The following is a 19,429-nucleotide window of genomic DNA, read 5'->3' as shown; positions in this document are numbered from 1 at the left end:
GTCATCCAGACTGTGAGGGCGATCCAAAGACAAGTAGCCAGAAGGTGGAAGCAACTGACCCAATGTCTGAAGAACCTAAAAAAGAAAATGCAAATGACATAGCCACAAACAAAACAGTGCATCAGGGTTATAATGGTTTTAGAATTTTTATGACAGTGAGTTCGTTTTTTTTTTTTTTTAATTTCAGAGTGGGTTTGTTTGTTTTTTTATTAGTTTTAATATTAGTTTTAGTTTTTTGGGGGGAAATTTTTTCGAAAAATTCATGTGATACAAAAATGGCCAACGTTAAAATTCAGTAGCATAGTAGGCCCAAGCGTTCATCAAAAAACAACGCAGGTTTTATTTATAAAAGTATGTTTAATATGATTTTAATTAATTGAAACTGGCCCCTGATAGGAAAAAAAAAGATTTCCCAATGAACTTCGGAGCTTACGTTCTCCATGCTGGGCCTGCTGGGGTGACTCGCGACGCATCGCAAGGAAAGATCCAGCAGACTGCGCTCCAAAGACGTCGGCCATCGACCGGCAGACGCATCCAAAAACTGCAGGCAAGAGTCCACGCCGCCGCTGTCTTCCGCTTCGGAGGTGAGCAAATCGCGCTGTTGAAAGGAGACGCAAATAAAGACGTTTTTTTTTTTTTTTTTTGTTTTGGTTTTTTTTTTAACTTGAATTTGAATAGACACTGTTGCCGTTTCAGCCGTGGTCTTCACTCACCAGCAGCGTACGTTTCGGCAGCTCCGCGACGACTTGGCGTCCCGTCACCGTTTCCATGACAACCTACGGGCACGCATTGCGGAAATGTGAAGGGGCGTACACAATTGTGAAATGCTGTCGTTTTGAGTTGGGACTCTACAAACCATAAATTGAATCATGTATCATTAGGGATAGACTGCGGCTACTTTTAAAAATGCACTGATACCATGACACTGATAACACGTATGTCAAGTATTGTTTTTTTTTTTAACCCTTTCATGCACCAATAATGATAACCTGTAACCTGATAACTTGATAGTCTGTCCACTGTAGTGGCCGCTGTGCCTGAAAGGTTTCATTCTGATTACATATTTTAAAAGACAAATTCCTGTGTAAAATTTCCATCCTAACCACAAACGCTTTGATTCGCTGCTGCTTTGCCGAACAGTGTCCTGAAAACTTTTTGCGGCGTCATTTCCTGCTATGTCAGACTGCTTGCTGCTTTTCAGTCAAACACACAGCGACAGTTGGTACTTGAAACTAGAGCAAAAGCGGAAGTTCAGACTGGGCTATTCGGTGGACCGCGAAACGTGTTGTGTTGATATGGCGTGAAAAAAAAAAAAAAGGAAGTGAGTGTGACATTTGATGAGAAGATTATAACATTTTTGTTTTGGCAGTCGTAGTTATGACAACAACTGTTCATTTCGGTTGAATGACGGAGTCAATGAGTTACGTCACCATTCCGAAGCTGAAAACATCCAAACCGGCGGAGAGTTTGCCATTTCGGAGGTACTCCTCGGGGAGGTACGCCGGGTTGCCGTGGGAACCCGCACCCAAGGTGATGGTGGAAAGACGGTTGGCCGAATGAGGACGGAGTCGGGCCAGGCCGAAATCGGACAGCTTGGCTTGCATGGCGTCATCCAGGAGTATGTTGGAACTATGCACACGAGTCATATATTTTCTGTATATTTTGAAAAATTCCAGAGATTTTTTTTTTTTGAGGACATCGTGAAGCATAAGTGAGAACGTACCTGGAAAGATTCCCACAGATGACTGCGCATGGTTGGGCCGTATGGAGGTGATGTAAGGCCTTGGCGATCCCGTTGATGACGGCGAGACGTTCTTGCCAGGACAAAGGGGGCCCACTGTTCTGTAGACGCCATTATAGTCATTTAGTTTGCTCACACGTTAAAAGGGAGACTTCACATGTGCACACTTGTAGCAGTTATAATCAATATAATTTGTCCGCCTCTGGCTCTTTTAAAAATACTCCGCACGGCATTGGTTTTTAATGTCACTCATTTGGCTTTTGACTCAGCATGACAGTTTTAGTTTGTTTGACTGTTTTTCTGTAGGCAGCGTCTCTGAGAAAATAACTGAATAAAAATAAATAAATAAAAAATAATTGGCGCATGTTCTTTTTGAGTCCACTTTCAGCTGATACTAATACAAAATCAATCTACCTGATGATGGAGTCTGTGGAAGAGCGACCCCTTTGACATGTAAGGATAGACCAGACAGTAGCGCGTCTCATCGGAGAAGCAGCCCAACAACTCTAAAATGTTTGGATGTCGGCACCTGCAACACATCAAAGCCGTTTGTAATCGGTCCTGCCCAAAAAATTGTTTTTTTTTTACCGATAACACGTACAATCGATGAATTTCCATTTCCTTTCGAAACACGTCCCACAGCTTCTTCCAGGATACGTTGTTTACCTGCAAAAGAATGAGCAGATCACTCGAGCAAAACTGAAATTACGCTCAAAATAAAATGAAGACTTTCACTTCTGTTATCCGTTTGTTCAGCGACTTGAGTCAATTCTGGATGAAAAACTGATTATTGCGGCCTGATTTTGTGGCATTGTTTTATTTTTTAAAAATTGCGCGTTGTTTACCTGCAAAAGAATGAGCAGATCACTCGAGCAAAACCGAAATTATGCTCAAAATAAAATAAAGACTTTCACTTCTGTTTGTTCAGCGACTTCAGTCAATTCTGGATGTAAAACTGATTATTGCGGCCTGATTTTGTGACATCATTTTATTTTTTAAAAATTGCAAGTTATGTCACACCGTTATAAAAATGGGTTCAAATGTCAACAGGGCATCTTAAGAACAAGATTAGGTGCCGTTTTTCCAGTCACCTGTTTGAAAAGCTTCACCGCGAACATGTCGCCTCCAATCCGTGCCAGGTAGACGTCAGAGAAGCAGCCCTCCGAAATTCTCATTTCCTGGTTAAAATCTCTGGTTCCCGCCACAATGTTCTGCAAAGTGATTTGTGGTTGTGGTTCTCCTGCAGAAAATGACGAAACAGAAATTCAGGATGTAGAAATTCCATATATGAGTAACGTAATCATTCTGAGAAATGTTTTTCTTTACGTACTCGGACTCATTGTATCATGAGAATGACTCGTCTCAAACCCGATGGCCTCCTATAAAAAGAAAAGAAAAAACAAAACAGTCCTATAGAAACTTCTTTTTGCTAGTTGCATCATTCTAGAAAAAGTCATCATTACCCTCTTATTAGTTGGTGACACATGTCCTGTGAGTTCGCATTTATTACTGAGGGGCAAAGGTGTCGCTGAAATATCAAATACAGACATTGAGTAAACAATGAAGATTTATGGTGACACAAAGTCAAGACACATTTAATGTACATACCATCTGTGCTTATTACTCGACTGATGTATAGCCCGGGTCCAGGAAGCTTGGAAGCAGCATTTACGGTACCTTTGACTGCATAACACTGGTCCTGAAAGAGCTGCATGGCCCTGTAGTGACCCATGTCCTGCAGGACTTCCAGCAGGTCCTGCACTCGCGGGTTCTGCTGGGCCCAACACCATAGCAGTTCCTTTGTGGGACTGCGACCCCCTGCCTCCATGCGCTCGTACATGCGGACCTCCGTGAAGCTCGGGACGATGCGGGCGGCTGTGTGAAAGTGGAACAGAAGCTTAAACTTGTTTAAATAAATACATAAATAATTGAAGTCTGCAAACAAAAGTGACGGTGTCCCACAAGGGTCAATCCTTCAACCAGTGTCATTCATATCATCATTCTTATCATCATTCATATGGCAGCCATGGCCAAGTTTTGAAGATCGTCAACTACCCCGGGAGTGACCCAAATTCAAGACCAATCTTTCCCTCCCCACCCCCCAACCAACTCCCTCCCCAGCCCGAAGCCCCCTATGGACACATGGCTCCAGGGGGACCTAAACATAAACAAGCCCCCTGCTCCAGTGGGTGCCACTCATAGTGTGTTTGCTGCGATGGGTCAAACTTCATGCTACATGACAAAAAGAGAGTTTCTTTATCTGCTCCATATGCTTCCCTTTGGCATTTCATTAGAAACCATAACATTCAGTAAATACCCAATGTCATAGTTCTTTCTACTTTTTAATAGCAGTTGATAATGTTAAATACTAGAGGAGTGGTGTCTTTTTATATCAATGAGGCAAACCATTCACCCAATTTAAACAAATAAGCAGAAGTAACAGGCAGGAATGCTTCCTGTCATTGATAATAGATTTCTTCGTTACTTTTACAAGTGCTGCTACTATTACAGCTGCTAATTTGAAGATTAGTAATGCAATTCATTTTTGTTTCAATACCATTCCATGTGTTCTACCTTAACACATTTGATTTTGGTAACTTAATGATTTTAGTTATTTTGCATTATTATTCCAACATGATGTATAAAACGTGGCTGTAAAGTGACAAAAGTACTAAAAATACTGATTATGCCGTTCATTTTAAATGTGTTCATAACAAAAACGTCATTTTGCCAACCTAAAACTTTCACGTGTCCATTCTTCAAACGTAAAGTTTGGCCACCGAATCAAACATTCTGACACAAATTTTAATCGTAAAATGAATAAAAACTCACCTAGTCCGCGCCATCCATAGCGGTGACATCCCGTGTCCATGATTTCACAAAATCTTAAAATGACGAACGGGGGGACATTGTAGAGAAACGTGTTTGGGTCCATTTTAGACCGTCTCCGCAGACAACAGCCGCGAGTGTCACCCAAATTTTTTTTTTTTTTGCTTCTGGTGAAAGTGTGGAAACTCCCGTCCGCTCTCACACACGCACTAGTGTAGTCATGCGGCGGCGTGCATGAACCTTTTCCGGTATGCCACCCTCCGGGCTTCCGTGGTAAACAATGAGTGACGTCACATCTGTCATTCGCTGAGGGTGAGGGGGCAAGGCTTTTTTGGTTATTTTTTTCCCCTGAATTTTCGAGGCACAGTTGTCACTGCCGGAGTGGGTCTAATTTTCATCCCTGGAGTGAAAAGGCTCGGCTCGGTCCACTATAGTTCACGTTTTAATGAAGATACACTATATTACACTTACTGGTGTGTCAAAATAGCTTACAATTCCCCCGAACAAAATTGCATTCGATCAAAAATCAAGTTTACAACCGCTGTTGCATTCCAAAGCACGATCAGTGTTTATTTCAACAAGTAAAAGAACAGAAATAAATATTTACATGCAATCAGGCAAAGAAGGAGTGATATGCGAGTACAGTATACATAACATGGGAAAAGTAATTTGACACTGAAGGCACATTTACCAAACCGAAATCAGCAAGATTAAGGCAGAGAACACCGAACTTCCTGTTAATACTCTTATTTTGAAACCTATTTATACCACTTCTGGTGCAATACTTATCCGACTGACGCTACCTTTTAGAAGCAACTGCAATCGTAGGAGGCGCTCCTATCATGCGTAGTTGCCGTTCTAAGCCTTTTAAACTGTTGTTTCTGTACAGACAAATTGTAATAAAGTTACAGTTCAGTGGTTTCTAGTTTTGTATTATTTTGTTTTGCTAGTTTGGTTATAAAAATGTCGAAGCTTTCCCTGAGAGTTCGTAGTGTTTCTGCCCTCTAGTGGCCAACTTCATGAATGGACGTGATCACGTGGCTGTCACTGGTCTGGTTCTGCTGCATTTCTTCTGAGAGGCAAATTCATCACTGCCAAAATTATTTGTTCTTATCGGGGACTACTTTTTGTAATCGATCCTTCATCTGAAGGTACAGCAGACCTGCGGCAAACAAGGGGTTAAAAACTTGGTAAATACAACAAATATAAACAGTATTTGGTTTCATAATTTCAGAAATAATTTTGAAAAGGAAATCAGTGCATACCCAAAACAAGGGAGTGGTAAGATGTTACATATCCGGTTCTGCAGAAAAAGATAATCAGAGTATAAACAGAGTCTCTTATTTAACCTTTTGCGTCTTTGAATGTGAGGTAAGTCCCTTCACCACCCTGTTTACTGAACTTTATTCTTATTTAATCAAGCACAAATCATAAAATCAAGTCACGGATTTCATCATATTATTGTGGTCGGCCAGTGTGGTTAATTATTTGATTCGATTACAATAAATATTCCTTTCGCATGGTGTAGATACCTGAAAAAGGAAACGTACCCCAAACAACCTCCCTCGAAATCCCCAAGTGGGTCACCCGGCAGGTGTACTTCTCTGTACTTTGCGGGACGAAGGGCACATATTTGGTCACGTGAAAGTGCCAGTCGGGCCCGAAGACCAGCTCTGTCTGATTGGCCTCCTTGATCACGACCCCGTTTCTCAGCAGGTCCACTTCGATCACCGGCGGGTGGAATTGGCTTACGTGGCATAGGAGGGTGTTGTTTTTGTTGAACACTCCCAATGTCCGGCTGTACACTTGAACGACTGGTGGAGCTATAAAAAAAAAACAAAAAAAAAAACTACATAACTACAAAACGGACTGATCAATTTTCAGTCGGTGACTCTTCCAGTCTCTCTGTATTTCTTCATATTACGATTATCACGCTTAAAATGATCATGGTTGTCGATATTACCACATTACGCATGGCAGCATGTTTTATCTCGACGAGAAACACCCCAAGTGAATTTTAACGCATGCCGAATCTGTCAACATAATACAACTGAAACGACTTTAATATCACTCGCATATTTAGAAATCATTTTGAACAGATATACTTACAGTTTTCAGTCACCGTAAAGTCCAACAGGCACAAAACAACGAGCGCGGTCGCGCAAACGTTCGTATTCATCATTGTGAATTCACTTGATCAGTGATTTGATTTCAAATTAAACGAGTAAATGAAAGTCAAATGCATAATTGTTGGCGTGACGCGAGGGAGGTGCAACGGTCAACTCGATCTCCGCCCACACGTCTGTAACTCGAAGTACTAAACAATTCACCACTGAACAAAACTCACCCTTGTTCACCTCTCAGAGGTGCAACGGTCAACTCGATCTCCGCCCACACGTTTCTGTAACTCGAAGTACTAAACAATTCACCACTGTACAAAACTCACCCTTGTTCACCTGTCGTTCGGTGTGCCGAGCGGGCGGTGCAACACTTGACTACAACTCCGCCCATATGTCGGCGCACCTTGGTTTTATAACAACAAACCACCAGACCAATACGCGAAAGTGACCGGCCTCTCCCGTTTTATGTTGTTCAATATTATTCAACTTGTCATGACCTACTTGACGTGTTTTCTAACAAAGTCGATTTTTCAGTAACTGTGTGCTTTTTTTCCTGGTGACTTTTTCAACCATTACTTGTTCATTTGAAAACAGATGGCCGCACTTTTTACTCCCTCCTTTGTCCAATACAAATTACAGTCGTTACTCACGAGAGCGCTAAAAGTGGTGGCAAGTAACTGCGACCCTCACAAAGAAGTTCACATAATTTATTTATTTTTTAGTTGTGAGAACGGTTGGAGAAGTCGCGAAATATAGAAACAGTGAGTTGCCCCTTGCTGTAGCACGCTAACGTGGTGATCTGGTTGTCATGGTAACGAGAAAGATGCAGAGGCGCGCGTACACGTGCGTCTCTGTGTAAGAAAGACATTTTATGACAGTGTAAAGGAAACATTTTAATGGGACATATACTTTTTTTTTTTTATGTCCCATTGACTTCAACTATTTTTTTTTAATCCAGGATATGACATTTGTTGCGCAGTTGACTTCCATTTAACTTTTAAGTCTAACACATACATTTAATATTTGCTGTACAATTAGAATTATTGGAAAGCGCATCGACCTGGAAGAGCCCCATGAGAAAAGTCATTTAGGAAGCCACCAGCACCCTCTGGTGGTCGTGCGTTCACCCTGCAAAAAATGTGATGTTGGCGGGTGGTCCGTATTTTTTTTTTCAGTACAGTTCAACAGTATTTAATACATTTTGCGTTTAATCTGAAAAAAAAAAGTTTTGGTTCACATTTCAGCACAATTTTTATCTACTTTATGTGAATTCCATTTTGATTAAATCATTTAAATACACTTGTTTACTATTTTACTCTCCAAATGTGCATCATGTTACAGGATCTCGTCATATGAAATATATATTTTTAGGTATAAAACCTAGAATTGTTTTGACTACTTGGATGTTTATTTAACGCCCATCCATCCATATTCGATACTCCACATCGTGATTCAGGTCACAGATGATCTTTGTTCCGGCTGGCGGCGCCGTAAAACGTCGACAGCTTCAAAACAAGGCATTCCGAAAACTTAATTTATTTCTCATCGTCTTGGAAATATAGACCTATGAAGCACATACAAATCCATTGCAACACATCCACAAACAGCTATGTACAGTATGAAAACACAAAATTTCGCTCTTTGCATACAGATTGTCAAGTCACAAACATGACATGCAGTACATATTAAGTGCACTGTGCTCTGATGAGCTCATCTGGAAAAAAAAAACAAAAAAAAAACTTCCTTTGGTGTTGGCGATTTAAAAAACAAACACAAACAATAAAATAAACACAATAAGCAATCACGAGTTGAAGTTAAAATCTGGTTTCTGGATCCGGTGCCTGTGGACAAAATCGAATAGTTACAAATAGAATTTGGTACTAATTGTGTTGTAATATTTTTTAAACAATTTTAAAACACAATTTTAAAATTATATCTAATTATATATATTGTGATGGAGAAGGTGGCTTTTGAAATAACATGACATGAGTGTGTGTCATACGTACATTCCTGTCTCTGCTCCTGAGACCTCCCGCAGGATGGTGGACCGTGACCGTTGTCTCAATCTGCCAATGAAACAATCGATCCAAATACTCATGAATGGACATTCAAATGCGGTCGTGTAGTAGGCTGAAGTGTTCATCAAAACCCAAACTTTAATCCAAAAAAGTATGTTTAATAGACAACATTCAGTCCAGTTTGAACATTCACATCTGTAACACAAGGAATGGAACGGAACTGAAGTGTCCTCCTACCTTGTTGTATTTGGACTCGTTTTGGGAGCACTGGGGATGTTTATCCAGGATGTGCAGCACGGCGTCGTGCAGTGTCAGGAAGAACATGGACGGCTGCACTTCATCATCAAAGAAGCTGCAGTGATGCAATTTGTCCAGGATGTAAGCTACAAATACACACATAGACATCAACAATGACTGAGAAACACGAAAAACAAAAAAAAAAAAGTCAGTAAAAGTGACAGAAACATTCCCAAAAAAAACCCCCAAAACATATGATAAGCATTTTCCTTGATTTAATTAACATGCTAGTAGATCAAAGTGTCATTTTAGCTAACATGCTAGTGGATCAAAATGTCATTTTAGCTAACATGCTCGTGGATCAAAATTTCATTTTAGCCAACATGCTAGTATTTGAAAATTTCATTTTAGCTAACATGCTAGTTGATCAAAATGTAATTTTGGCAGGCGTGGGTCAAATCTGAAACTTTCTAGCACTTGTACAAAAGAATGACAATTTGAAATTGTCATTTTTGCGTGTTTGGGATCACTTTAGCTCAAGCCATTAACTTCCATGGTCAAAGAATGACATTTCGGTTTTTTTAATTTGTCCAAATTGCCCCCCCCCCCCCCCCAAAAAAAAAGTTGACACTTACGATCACAGGCAACAATGTAGACATCCACTTCAACACGGACAAATTCTTTGAGAGCCTGCAACAAATGAGACGACAGCGTAATGAGAACACATGACGAAATTGTCCAAGAATATGAACTGACCGCTTTAAGACCCTTGAGAGCGGACACATCCAGGAAGGAGACGGCCGCAAAGTCCAGCACCAGACTGTGCAGGTCCACTCGGGGAACAATGATGTTGGCGGGAAGCTCGGCGTTCCAGTCCACGCGGGCGGGCAGGTCCTTGAAGTCGGTGGGCTGGACCAGTTCCTCCGCGTTGCTTTCAAGCTCAACCGACTCCTTGATGGGGCCGCGCGCCGTGTTCAGGAAGCCGTTCTGGAATAGGGAAACACATGACTTTCCCACATGTCTTTTTTTTTTTTCCGTCTGCGGCCCCCGCAGAGAAAGGGAGGGGGGGGGGGGGGGGGGAGTTTTGCTTTGACAAAAGAGAATAACATTCACAAAGCAACATACAGTCACAAAATATGTCCCAACACACACACACACACACACACACACAAACATACACGAGTGCTGAGTCCGGCTAATGTCAAACTATTATCTAATCTTTATTGCCGTCAGCATTTATGATGTTTTGAGCTGTAGTATTTATGACACTCTGGACTGTACGTGTACCGTGAAAACTATTTAGATTGCTTATGCTATGTCCAGCAGGGTGTTAAAAATGTATTTAAATGATACCGCTGGGCAGATGCTTTGAAATTATTGTTGGGGGAGGGGGGGGGGGGAAGAAAGCTACAAAATGACATAATCTCATACAAAAAAATTAAAAATAATAATAATAATAATAATAATAATAATAAATGGGGAGAAAATTAAAGTTGAAATGAAGCCAATTTAATTTACTTACAACTGAGCCGCTTATCACTTACTGATGTCCACTGGAGATAACCTTTCTTAAGAAGTTTCCGGATCAATCGGAGCGCCTTATTTCGCTTCCTGAGCACCCTCAGTGGATTAAAACCAACCTGCGGGACATTTGAAGAATTTGGGGATTGAAATGTCCCGAAAGGTCATTGAAAATGTCGTCATGCCATTGCGTGTCGACGTACGGCTTCCACAAGTTTGCTTCTGAAAAACTCGATGTTGGCGAAGAAGATTGGCGACGGGATTCGAAAGATTTTCACCCCTTCGGGCTCATAGATCTGGAAAACAAGTCCATTGGGATTTTAGCAACAGCCCTTTAGAAACGGATCAATTGCGCCATTGTCAACTCACGTTTACGTAGTCCTTTCGGTCCTTGTAGATATCGGTGCCGTGAATGTTGGCCAGCACACTGCAACGGGGGCTGAAATACAGTCAAAGAAATATAAGACATAAAAACTACGACCCTGAAAAAGCAATCAAGAAAACAAACAAAAACGTTGAAACGAAAAGGTACTTACAACTGAGCCCTGAGCACGACACTGAGTAGCTCCACACCGAGACCCGCGGCCAGACCAAGATCCAGCCCCAGTAAGATGGCCGCGATACATGTGCCCAACCACACCACCTGCATCAAAAAAAAAAAAATAAAAAATCCCCCCCTCCCAAACATTAAATATGATTTTCTTCCAGCCGCCACGCATCAACGCACTTACACAGTCCGGCTTGTCCCGCCTCCACAGATACGGGATCTCTCGAAACTGCATGAGCATTCCTTTCAGGTTGACGATGACCACCGCCCCCAGCACGGACTGTTCGGGAACACGAGGTCAGCGGAAGTGTAAACAAACACACAGAACGGATGAGAGGAAGCCCACCTTCGGGAGGGGGTCCAGGAGAAAGCCCACGGCCAAGGTAACGATCATCACGATGATTGCCGAAAGCAAGCCGGCTATCTGAAAAGAGGGGAGGATGAGCTAACCGCATGTGAGACTCGAGGACGAGATTTTATTTTATTTTATTTTTTTTGACGAGATTTCAGTTTGAGTAAAATCACATTTTTGGGTTACCTGAGTTTTTCCACCGGTACTTTCCTGTACAGCACTCCTGGACAGAGCTGTGCTGGCTGCAAAAGACTTAAAGGACGCACCGAAAATGTTGCTGACTCCAAAAGCAATCAGCTCCTGGAGGTCAATCAAAAAGGTCAATCTCGGTCTGTTCACTTTTCATGTTGTTTAAAAAAATCAATCAATCAATAAATAAATAATAATAAAAAATTTGATGCACCTGGTTTCCATCTATGGTGTAGTCGTGCTTCACAGAATAGACCTTAGCCACAGAGAAGGCCACGGCAAAACCCACGATGGCCATCGGGAACGCCTCCACGGCCGTGTCTTGGAAGATGACCAGGTTTGGGGCCACGGGGGACTCGTACCTGAGAAAGTATTTTAGATTCTTCCGTCACGCTGTGGCTTTTGTTTCTTGCAAGGTCTCTCAATGTAATGTCCGACATCAGTACCGTACCCCTTTGGAATATGGCCGACGATGTCGATGCCATACTTGGTCCTGAAGTCAAACGCGTAAGAAACGCCACATGCGATGACAGTCTACGGAACACATTAGCGCCGATTCAATCGCGATGCAGATTTAGCGTGATCGTCTTTGTCGTGACCGATGATTGAAGCGGAAATGCGTTGGGGAGGACGCGTGCGGCGAAGAGCCCCTCACCATGATAACCTCGATTGGGATGGGAAAAAAAATCCCCCCCTCCCAAACATTAAATATGATTTTCTTCCAGCCGCCACGCATCAACGCACTTACACAGTCCGGCTTGTCCCGCCTCCACAGATACGGGATCTCTCGAAACTGCATGAGCATTCCTTTCAGGTTGACGATGACCACCGCCCCCAGCACGGACTGTTCGGGAACACGAGGTCAGCGGAAGTGTAAACAAACACACAGAACGGATCAGAGGAAGCCCACCTTCGGGAGGGGGTCCAGGAGAAAGCCCACGGCCAAGGTAACGATCATCACGATGATTGCCGAAAGCAAGCCGGCTATCTGAAAAGAGGGGAGGATGAGCTAACCGCGTGTGAGACTCGAGGACGAGATTTTATTTTATTTATTTTTTTTTTGTGACGAGATTTCAGTTTGAGTAAAATCACATTTTTGGGTTACCTGAGTTTTTCCACCGGTACTTTCCTGTACAGCACTCCTGGACAGAGCTGTGCTGGCTGCAAAAGACTTAAAGGACGCACCGAAAATGTTGCTGACTCCAAAAGCAATCAGCTCCTGGAGGTCAATCAAAAATGTCAATCTCGGTCTGTTCACTTTTCACATCGTTTAAAAAATAAATAAATAAAAATAACAATAATATAAAAATTTGATGCACCTGGTTTCCATCTATGGTGTAGTCGTGCTTCACAGAATAGACCTTAGCCACAGAGAAGGCCACGGCAAAACCCACGATGGCCATCGGGAACGCCTCCACGGCCGTGTCTTGGAAGATGACCAGGTTTGGGGCCACGGGGGACTCGTACCTGAGAAAGTATTTTAGATTCTTCCGTCACGCTGTGGCTTTTGTTTCTTGCAAGGTCTCTCAATGTAATGTCCGACATCAGTACCGTACCCCTTTGGAATATGGCCGACGATGTCGATGCCATACTTGGTCCTGAAGTCAAACGCGTAAGAAACGCCACATGCGATGACAGTCTACGGAACACATTAGCGCCGATTCAATCGCGATGCAGATTTAGCGTGATCGTCTTTGTCGTGACCGATGATTGAAGCGGAAATGCGTTGGGGAGGACGCGTGCGGCGAAGAGCCCCTCACCATGATAACCTCGATTGGGATGGGAACGGGCAACTTGGCTTTGAATCGGTCATTGAGCTCCTTGACGACGAACACCACCGCCATGATCACCAAGGAGATGACCACGTCGCAAACGTTGGTGGACTGGATCTTGTTGAAGATGATCTCCAAAGTCTGTGAAGAACAACAACTGTGAAGGATCCCACTGCGCCAACCCAAAATCCCAAGCTTTGTTCTCGTCTTACGTAAATAATGGAGAGCGGCCCACTTATTCCGGGGACTTGCAGGCCCAGCACGAACTTCAGCTGCGACACCAGGATGTGGATGGCAGCTGCGGTGGTGAAGCCGGACACCAAAGTGTCTGATAGGTACATGACTACGAAGCCCACCTGCAGGATGCCCATCGCCAGCTAACAGACACACATTTGGCACCATTTGAATACGTTGCGTCCTCTCAAAAAAGAACTCAAGCAGTTTTAACAACATTGGATAATCATGGAACTCAAACTTTGAACGAAAGAAGAAATTGACAAATTGTAGAAATTATGTAATATTTGTAATACGCAGATTTTAACCATCTGAAAGTTCTCAAATCACAGTATTAGAACCGTTTTGGAAATTGTGGGTTACCGTGGCAACAACAGTTGCTATTGTGAGACACACAAATGAGTGTGAGGAAAATTCATACGTTCTGGAGTTACGTAACCTGTATGTCTTGTAGATGCCAATAGATACCCCAAGATGGTGGAAAAGCATCGTTTTGTCTGAAGGATATGGACAAAATCTCAAGAACCTCCATTAAAATCAAATCCAACCTAAATTGATGATGAATGAGCAGAGCCCTTAAGACGGAGCCCTGGGGCACACCTGCCGGGTGAACTTTGAGGTCTGAACGAAACCCAAGTTAGCCGCAAGAGGGAAGCCGCTGGTGATTTTTTTTTCATGAGAGCTGTGTCTATTCAGGCATGAGTTCTTGAGAATTTCACCTGCATGATTCCCACAAGGAACGTCACAGAGGATGCCACCAGCACTCTCTGTTCATCCTTGGTGAGACCTTCAAAACCCGTGATGTTCGCAGGCGGGCCTTCGTCCGGGACCAGTCTGGTGACCACCGACCCGATCATCAGACACAGCACCGGGAACGGACCTTTCAGAAAAGGCAGAGGAGGCTCACAACTTCAGACTCGTAAGCGAAACACGGCCGTCAAAAGGAGAACGGCCTTACCCACTGAGATGTGTCTGGAGGTTCCGAGGAAAAAATAGATGACAACGGGGAAGAAAGCGGAGAAGAGGCCATACCAGGGCGGAAGCGAAGCCAGGAGACAGTAGGCCAAACCTAAAAGACACATTTAATGTACTTTTCACCACACTCAACGTGTCACTCTGTCACTGTCAAGAAATGGGAGACTAAAAACCTTGCAGTACGGCGACAAGTCCAGTACTGACACCCGACACGATATCACTCAGCAACCACTCTTTGACCCTGTAGATCTTTAACCAGCCGATGATCGGCAGAAGAGAGAAAACGGCATTTTTGGCACGTCTGGCATCACACCTGTGAGAATAAATGGCGAAGAAGAAGAAAACTAATAAATAACGGACACATTTTAAGATAGCGGCGCAAAACCAGCATCACCGATACGCAGTTGAAAGAAGATAACGCCTTATCTATCAAAGGTTTCAAAGTGTACTGAAGTACGTGCTGCGGCTCACGTGAAGTACTGCTTGACGTGTTCCAGCGCGGTCTTGCGGTGCCTGTAGACCTTCTCGTGCTCCTCGGCGAACGACTCCTCCGAGTACAGGGAACGCGTCACCACATACTGGCTGGCCCCTGCTTGCATCGCGGCTGCCTGAAGTCCCGCCGACAACCTGCTGCTGCTGCTGCTGCTGCTAAGATCCATTTAAGCAAATTAGGAAGCGTTGAGATCACCTTTGACGCCGCTAACAACAAAAGGTCCAGACGAGGAAGCGCATGAGGTCTGGATCACTTGTCGGATTTGATAAATAGCGAGCAATGCCAGAAGAGCGCCGCTTTCAATGAATCGCTTCCTTTAAACCTACGACAGAAAGCACCTTTAGTTTCTTGATGCATTCTATTTCGTCAAGACTTTTTTTTTTTAACAGTAGCGATTACACCCAGAAAAAAAAAAAAAAACTTTAAAAGCAAAATATATATTTTTCAATTAGTTTGTAAGGTGAAACTAGTTTCAAGCTAAACTCTGGATTTAGAGTTGGCATAACAGCTAGCGTGTACGCAAGCAAAACCCCTCACATTAGCATACACCTGCGACTGTTTTTGTCCTTTAAAATGATAATCGATAGGTCGATTTGTTCTTGAGTAGCTTGTACAACAGCTATAAAAACAGCTAGCGTGTGCTTTGAAATTAATATGCAACCCGGTTACTGTGAATTCAAATTTGGAACCAATTGTTGACTTCATTGTTTAGGATTTAGGCGGCAATATTTTTTTTTCCAGGTGCATAAGACAAAGTCTAAAGAATATATTGATGGTCGATACAATTTTATATCTACATTACCTGTTTTTCTTTCAAACGCCAAAAATAATAAAGAATAATTGGCCCATTTCTCAAAAACACTGAAAACGATGGTCCAATTTTGGCGTAGCTCTCATAGAATCTTACTGTGTTGTCACCTACCTGATCGAGCACTACAAATCCAAACTTTCCACTGGGCTTTCCTCCTCCTCCAGCATTTGGATCGCAAGTGCGACGGCCGGCTGTTCGGCCATCAATAAATTACGCGGCAGTCACAACGCCCGACTGTAATTATTAACAGTAATGACGATGGATTCCCTCGAGTTTGGATGCCTGCCTTATCCTTGACCATTGTTCTCACTGATATCTGTCTTCGAAAACTTTTCAGCAGTAGCGGCTTTTCCGCCCCTGGAGGAGGGACGGGACAGGACAGGCCATTGTTATAAGGAGGTGGAAATCAAGGAGCTTTTTAAGCGGGGTGGAGGGGGGTGGGCGGAATGCTGCCAAAGGTCAACAACAGCACCGTGTTTGGATATTTTCGGAGATTTACGACATGGAAACACGGCAGAAAGGGCTTCCAAAACATTGATCAGATGGCCGATACAGTATTACATGCTCATCGGATCATGTGGAGGTTTGGTAAACGTTAACCAAAGACTGAAAACCCTACCGAGATAATCATTTTGATTGACAGCGCGTTCAGTCTGGAAGCATCGCGGTTGTCCATTTTGACTTTTGCGTGACTCTAAAGTGAGGCAAACACATTTTCGATACCACTAGAAACTAAACCGCAAAATCGGAAATCGTGTGAGTAAAAAAAATAAAAATAAATCTGATTTTGGCGAATCCCCAAGTAGGACAATTCGCCCAAAATGTCTGCTTCAAACCAAAATGTCTGACTTCGTCCGAAATTTCAGGCATGGGGTATTGAGACTTTTTGGTGTACCCCGCAATGATCCAAACTTGGTGTCCAAAAAAAACAAAAAACAAAAACAAAAAGAGCTGAGGAAAGAGCCTTGTGGGACTCCATTGTATCCATACAGCAAATCCCACACAATATTTTAATGATCATTTCTAAAATTACCAAGACATGTTGAATCAGGGTTGACTGCATTCGAGAATAAAATTGTCTTGAGAGTTTTTGGCGGCGTGTGTGGGCTGATGCTGTTCGTGAGTTTCAGTGAATTTGAGCTGGAATGTAAACACGCACAGTAAATTGTGCGAATGACCTTACTGAGATGTCAACTTGGAATGAAGGTAATTATTTATGAGTGTGTGTGTGTGTGTGTGTGTGTGCGCGCATCATGAAAAAATAAAAATTACACCATTATGTTCCCTTGCAACAACGACTAAGTTGCTTAGGACGTAAATATTTTTTCCAGTACTGTATGTCAAGTACAGCTGGGAGAAGTATAACTGCATCGGGGCAGTGCCCCCCCCTCAGACTTTTCAGCGTGACATAATTTATATAATAAAAGCATGAGGCGAGTAGGAGGCTCGTGAAGTTTGGGTTAGCTTTTGTTCACCAATAATTGACAGCGACGTGATTCATATCTGATAAAAACGCTGGCACGATCCTCTCTAGCTTGAGCTACGCCAAGGCCACCATGCAATACACCGAAAGAAGAGAATGGTTATCATGTCATGAAGAGCGATAAAGATTTGATGTTATTGATCACCGGCGGGGGGAGCATGCGGTAAGTGTCTGTCACCAGGTTGGTTGGTTATTAAACAATAACTTTCGTCATTGATTCATTGGGTAACAAAAGAGTTGTAATTAATGATGGGCGGGGATCAAGGTTTTTACGATGCGAAAGATAGCGTGCGATAAAGAGGTCGGTTTTCGGTTCTTGATACTGTCAGAGTAAATTTGAAAGAGGAAAAAAAAAGGGGGGGAGAAATGGTGAGGTGGTTTTTGTTCGTTATTTTTTTAAATTCCGATTTTAAAATAATTTATTTTTACATCTTTTGAAAGATTTTTTTCTCCTTGTTTTTCATTTCAAAATAATATTTTATTTACAAAACATTTTTTCTTTCTTTTGTCAGAATATTTTGCTTCTTAAATTCTTTTAAAAGTACCCTGTTTTTCTTTTAGAAATTGCAGTCTTATTTTTTTTAACTCTTGCGCTACATTTTTATTTACCAAACATTTTTCTTTCTTTTTAAAGAATATTTTGCTTCTGAGATTTTGTAAAAAAAGTAACCTTTTTTTCTTTTAGAAATTACATTTTCGTTTTAAAAAAAATAAAAAATGTTCTTTGCTTGTTTTTTTTTTTTTTAAATAGTGATTGTCAGTTGAATACGTCGTGCAATAACAATCATCATCATAGCATGAATCCTATTCATAATAAAATGGAACAGTTATCCCGATGGACGGCGCAAGGCGTGACGAGCCCATTTTGCACCAGATAGGAGACCATCATAAACCTCAAGCATCATGACAACGCTTTTTTTTTTTTCCCCCTGCATCAGCTCCAACTTTCACCCGTTCAACTTGACTGACACGTGATTGCTTTTTACCCAATGAAGGGGGGCAATAAATGACAACTAGTAGCATGCCATACTGGACCCGAGCGTCTGATAAAGGAGATATTTCGGAGATACAATCGGCGTTAAGATTCCATGTTCCGCAGAAGGTTACTGGGTTCGTATCGGTAGCACTTCCAATATCACTTACTGATTCGTTAAGGTCAGCCAGCTCATGTTGAGTCCCAACGAACGTCTCCTCCGTTCATCCGCGCCAACGTAACTCGAGCGCTAAAAGCCCCCCGGCGCGCCGGAATTGCATATAATGTGCATTTTTCCGGCGTTAACGGTCGAAGAAATCGGGACGGCATGTCGGAACGGGCCACGGGCGTTAAGAGCCACCTGGAGGGCCGCCGTGTTGGGGTGGGAGGGGTTCTCATTCGGTGGGTGCGGTGCTCACGCTTCAGAACAGAGTCAACATTGTTTTCCCGCGAGCGACGCGTGTTGCCAGCGCTCCACGCGCACTTTGGAGAGATTTCCACGCCTGACCCCCCCCCGGGGTCAAAGTGTACATGTGCAGCAGCGTGGGCGGGACAAATCAATAGGGGAAAAGTGGGATTTTGTTCAGGGTTAATTTATATATTGTTAAGATCGAGGAAAATATTCTGCCTCGATCCTAAAAAAAAAAAAACAAAACAAAAAAAAAACCAACCAAAAAAAAAAAGTTTGGGGCTTACGGTTGTCATGTTGGGTGGACATGAGGCTGCGGAGTTGATCAGATTGTGAGCATGGTTAAGCAATTTGCCTGCTTTGCGCAAAGCTGGCGCCACTTACACGTTTTTTTTTCTCCGTGCACAAAAGCTTGCGTTTTAATTTCGCCGGCTGTCGGTGTTTCGGACAGTTTACACGTTCGTGATGTTAATCATAAGAGATGGTTGTACGAGTTCGCCGTTTGTGGCTTTGAATTGAAAAATAAAATGTTAGCTCGTTGACGAAAATAAGCGGAAGGCTTCCAAAGATGCTATACAAAAAAATAAAATTCTGTCACAATATTTATTTGCAGTCTATGACAAACACTTCTCATTATTTTGGTGTAAATGAGCGCAAGTGTGCAGTTCTAAAGGACCGGCGCCTGGAGTTGTACTCAAAATGTAGCTTTTTTTTGGGCGGGGGGG

At 42.7% G+C, this 19,429-nt stretch overlaps 2 protein-coding genes across 11 annotated transcripts in view; both read right to left on the bottom strand.

The window, feature by feature from the left end:
- The window catches only part of irak3 (interleukin-1 receptor-associated kinase 3), a 6,740-nt gene extending 1,912 nt beyond the window's left edge, over positions 1-4,828 (bottom strand). For 2 of the 4 annotated variants that reach the window (XM_019866144.1, XM_019866146.1), the window contains exons 1-11: positions 4,574-4,791; positions 3,350-3,616; positions 3,205-3,269; positions 3,072-3,120; positions 2,833-2,981; positions 2,343-2,407; positions 2,156-2,270; positions 1,724-1,842; positions 1,431-1,629; positions 714-776; positions 559-598 (exon numbers count right to left, since the gene is read on the bottom strand). In XM_019866144.1, the coding sequence (XP_019721703.1) occupies positions 559-598; positions 714-776; positions 1,431-1,629; positions 1,724-1,842; positions 2,156-2,270; positions 2,343-2,407; positions 2,833-2,981; positions 3,072-3,120; positions 3,205-3,269; positions 3,350-3,616; positions 4,574-4,676 (1,234 nt within the window). In that variant the 5' untranslated portion in view covers positions 4,677-4,791. Of the gene's footprint in view, positions 1-558; positions 599-713; positions 777-1,430; positions 1,630-1,723; positions 1,843-2,155; positions 2,271-2,342; positions 2,408-2,832; positions 2,982-3,071; positions 3,121-3,204; positions 3,270-3,349; positions 3,617-4,573 lie in introns of all 4 variants that reach the window. The other 2 variants (XM_019866147.1, XM_019866145.1) reach the window with 2 other exon arrangements.
- A 3,148-nt stretch (positions 4,829-7,976) lies between these two features.
- Positions 7,977-18,666, bottom strand: LOC109513599 (chloride anion exchanger). 7 transcript variants are annotated; one of them, XM_019866141.1, is made up of 21 exons: positions 18,466-18,662; positions 15,007-15,171; positions 14,709-14,848; positions 14,519-14,629; positions 14,280-14,440; positions 13,539-13,703; positions 13,315-13,467; positions 13,111-13,193; positions 12,874-13,021; positions 12,660-12,773; positions 12,465-12,542; positions 12,303-12,398; positions 11,003-11,109; positions 10,836-10,905; positions 10,670-10,762; positions 10,490-10,585; positions 9,702-9,932; positions 9,581-9,635; positions 8,946-9,091; positions 8,697-8,756; positions 7,977-8,531 (listed from the first exon to the last, which is right to left on the bottom strand). In XM_019866141.1, exons 1-21 carry the CDS (start codon positions 18,489-18,491, stop codon positions 8,505-8,507), a joined length of 2,325 nt encoding a protein of 774 aa, XP_019721700.1. In that variant the 5' UTR covers positions 18,492-18,662; the 3' UTR covers positions 7,977-8,504. The 7 variants fall into 7 exon arrangements, with proteins under 7 accessions (XP_019721700.1, XP_019721695.1, XP_019721696.1 ...); XM_019866136.1 differs by having other exon boundaries at positions 9,581-9,932; positions 18,466-18,663; XM_019866137.1 differs by lacking the exon at positions 18,466-18,662 and adding an exon at positions 15,951-16,594 and having other exon boundaries at positions 9,581-9,932; positions 15,007-15,350.
- Between the last annotated feature and the right edge of the window lie 763 nt (positions 18,667-19,429).

The sequence above is a fragment of the Hippocampus comes genome, unplaced genomic scaffold (genome assembly GCF_001891065.2).
Source record: "Hippocampus comes isolate QL1 unplaced genomic scaffold, H_comes_QL1_v1.1 scaffold50, whole genome shotgun sequence".
NCBI classification, from domain to species: Eukaryota; Metazoa; Chordata; class Actinopteri; order Syngnathiformes; family Syngnathidae; genus Hippocampus; species Hippocampus comes.
Note: the sequence above shows the minus strand (reverse complement) of the source record. Positions and strands in the feature narration are given on the sequence as shown.

Bases quoted from the DNA above. Each gene is read 5' to 3' on its own strand.
- LOC109513599 (XM_019866136.1), bottom strand. From the start codon at position 18,491: ATGAGCTGGCTGACCTTAACGAATCA. The intron at 14,441-14,518 runs GTAAGGCCGTTC...CTTTTCTGAAAG, and splicing joins CTCCAGACACATCTCAGTGG to GTCCGTTCCCGGTGCTGTGT. The intron at 13,704-14,279 runs GTGAAATTCTCA...TGTGTCTGTTAG, and splicing joins TCCTTGTGGGAATCATGCAG to CTGGCGATGGGCATCCTGCA.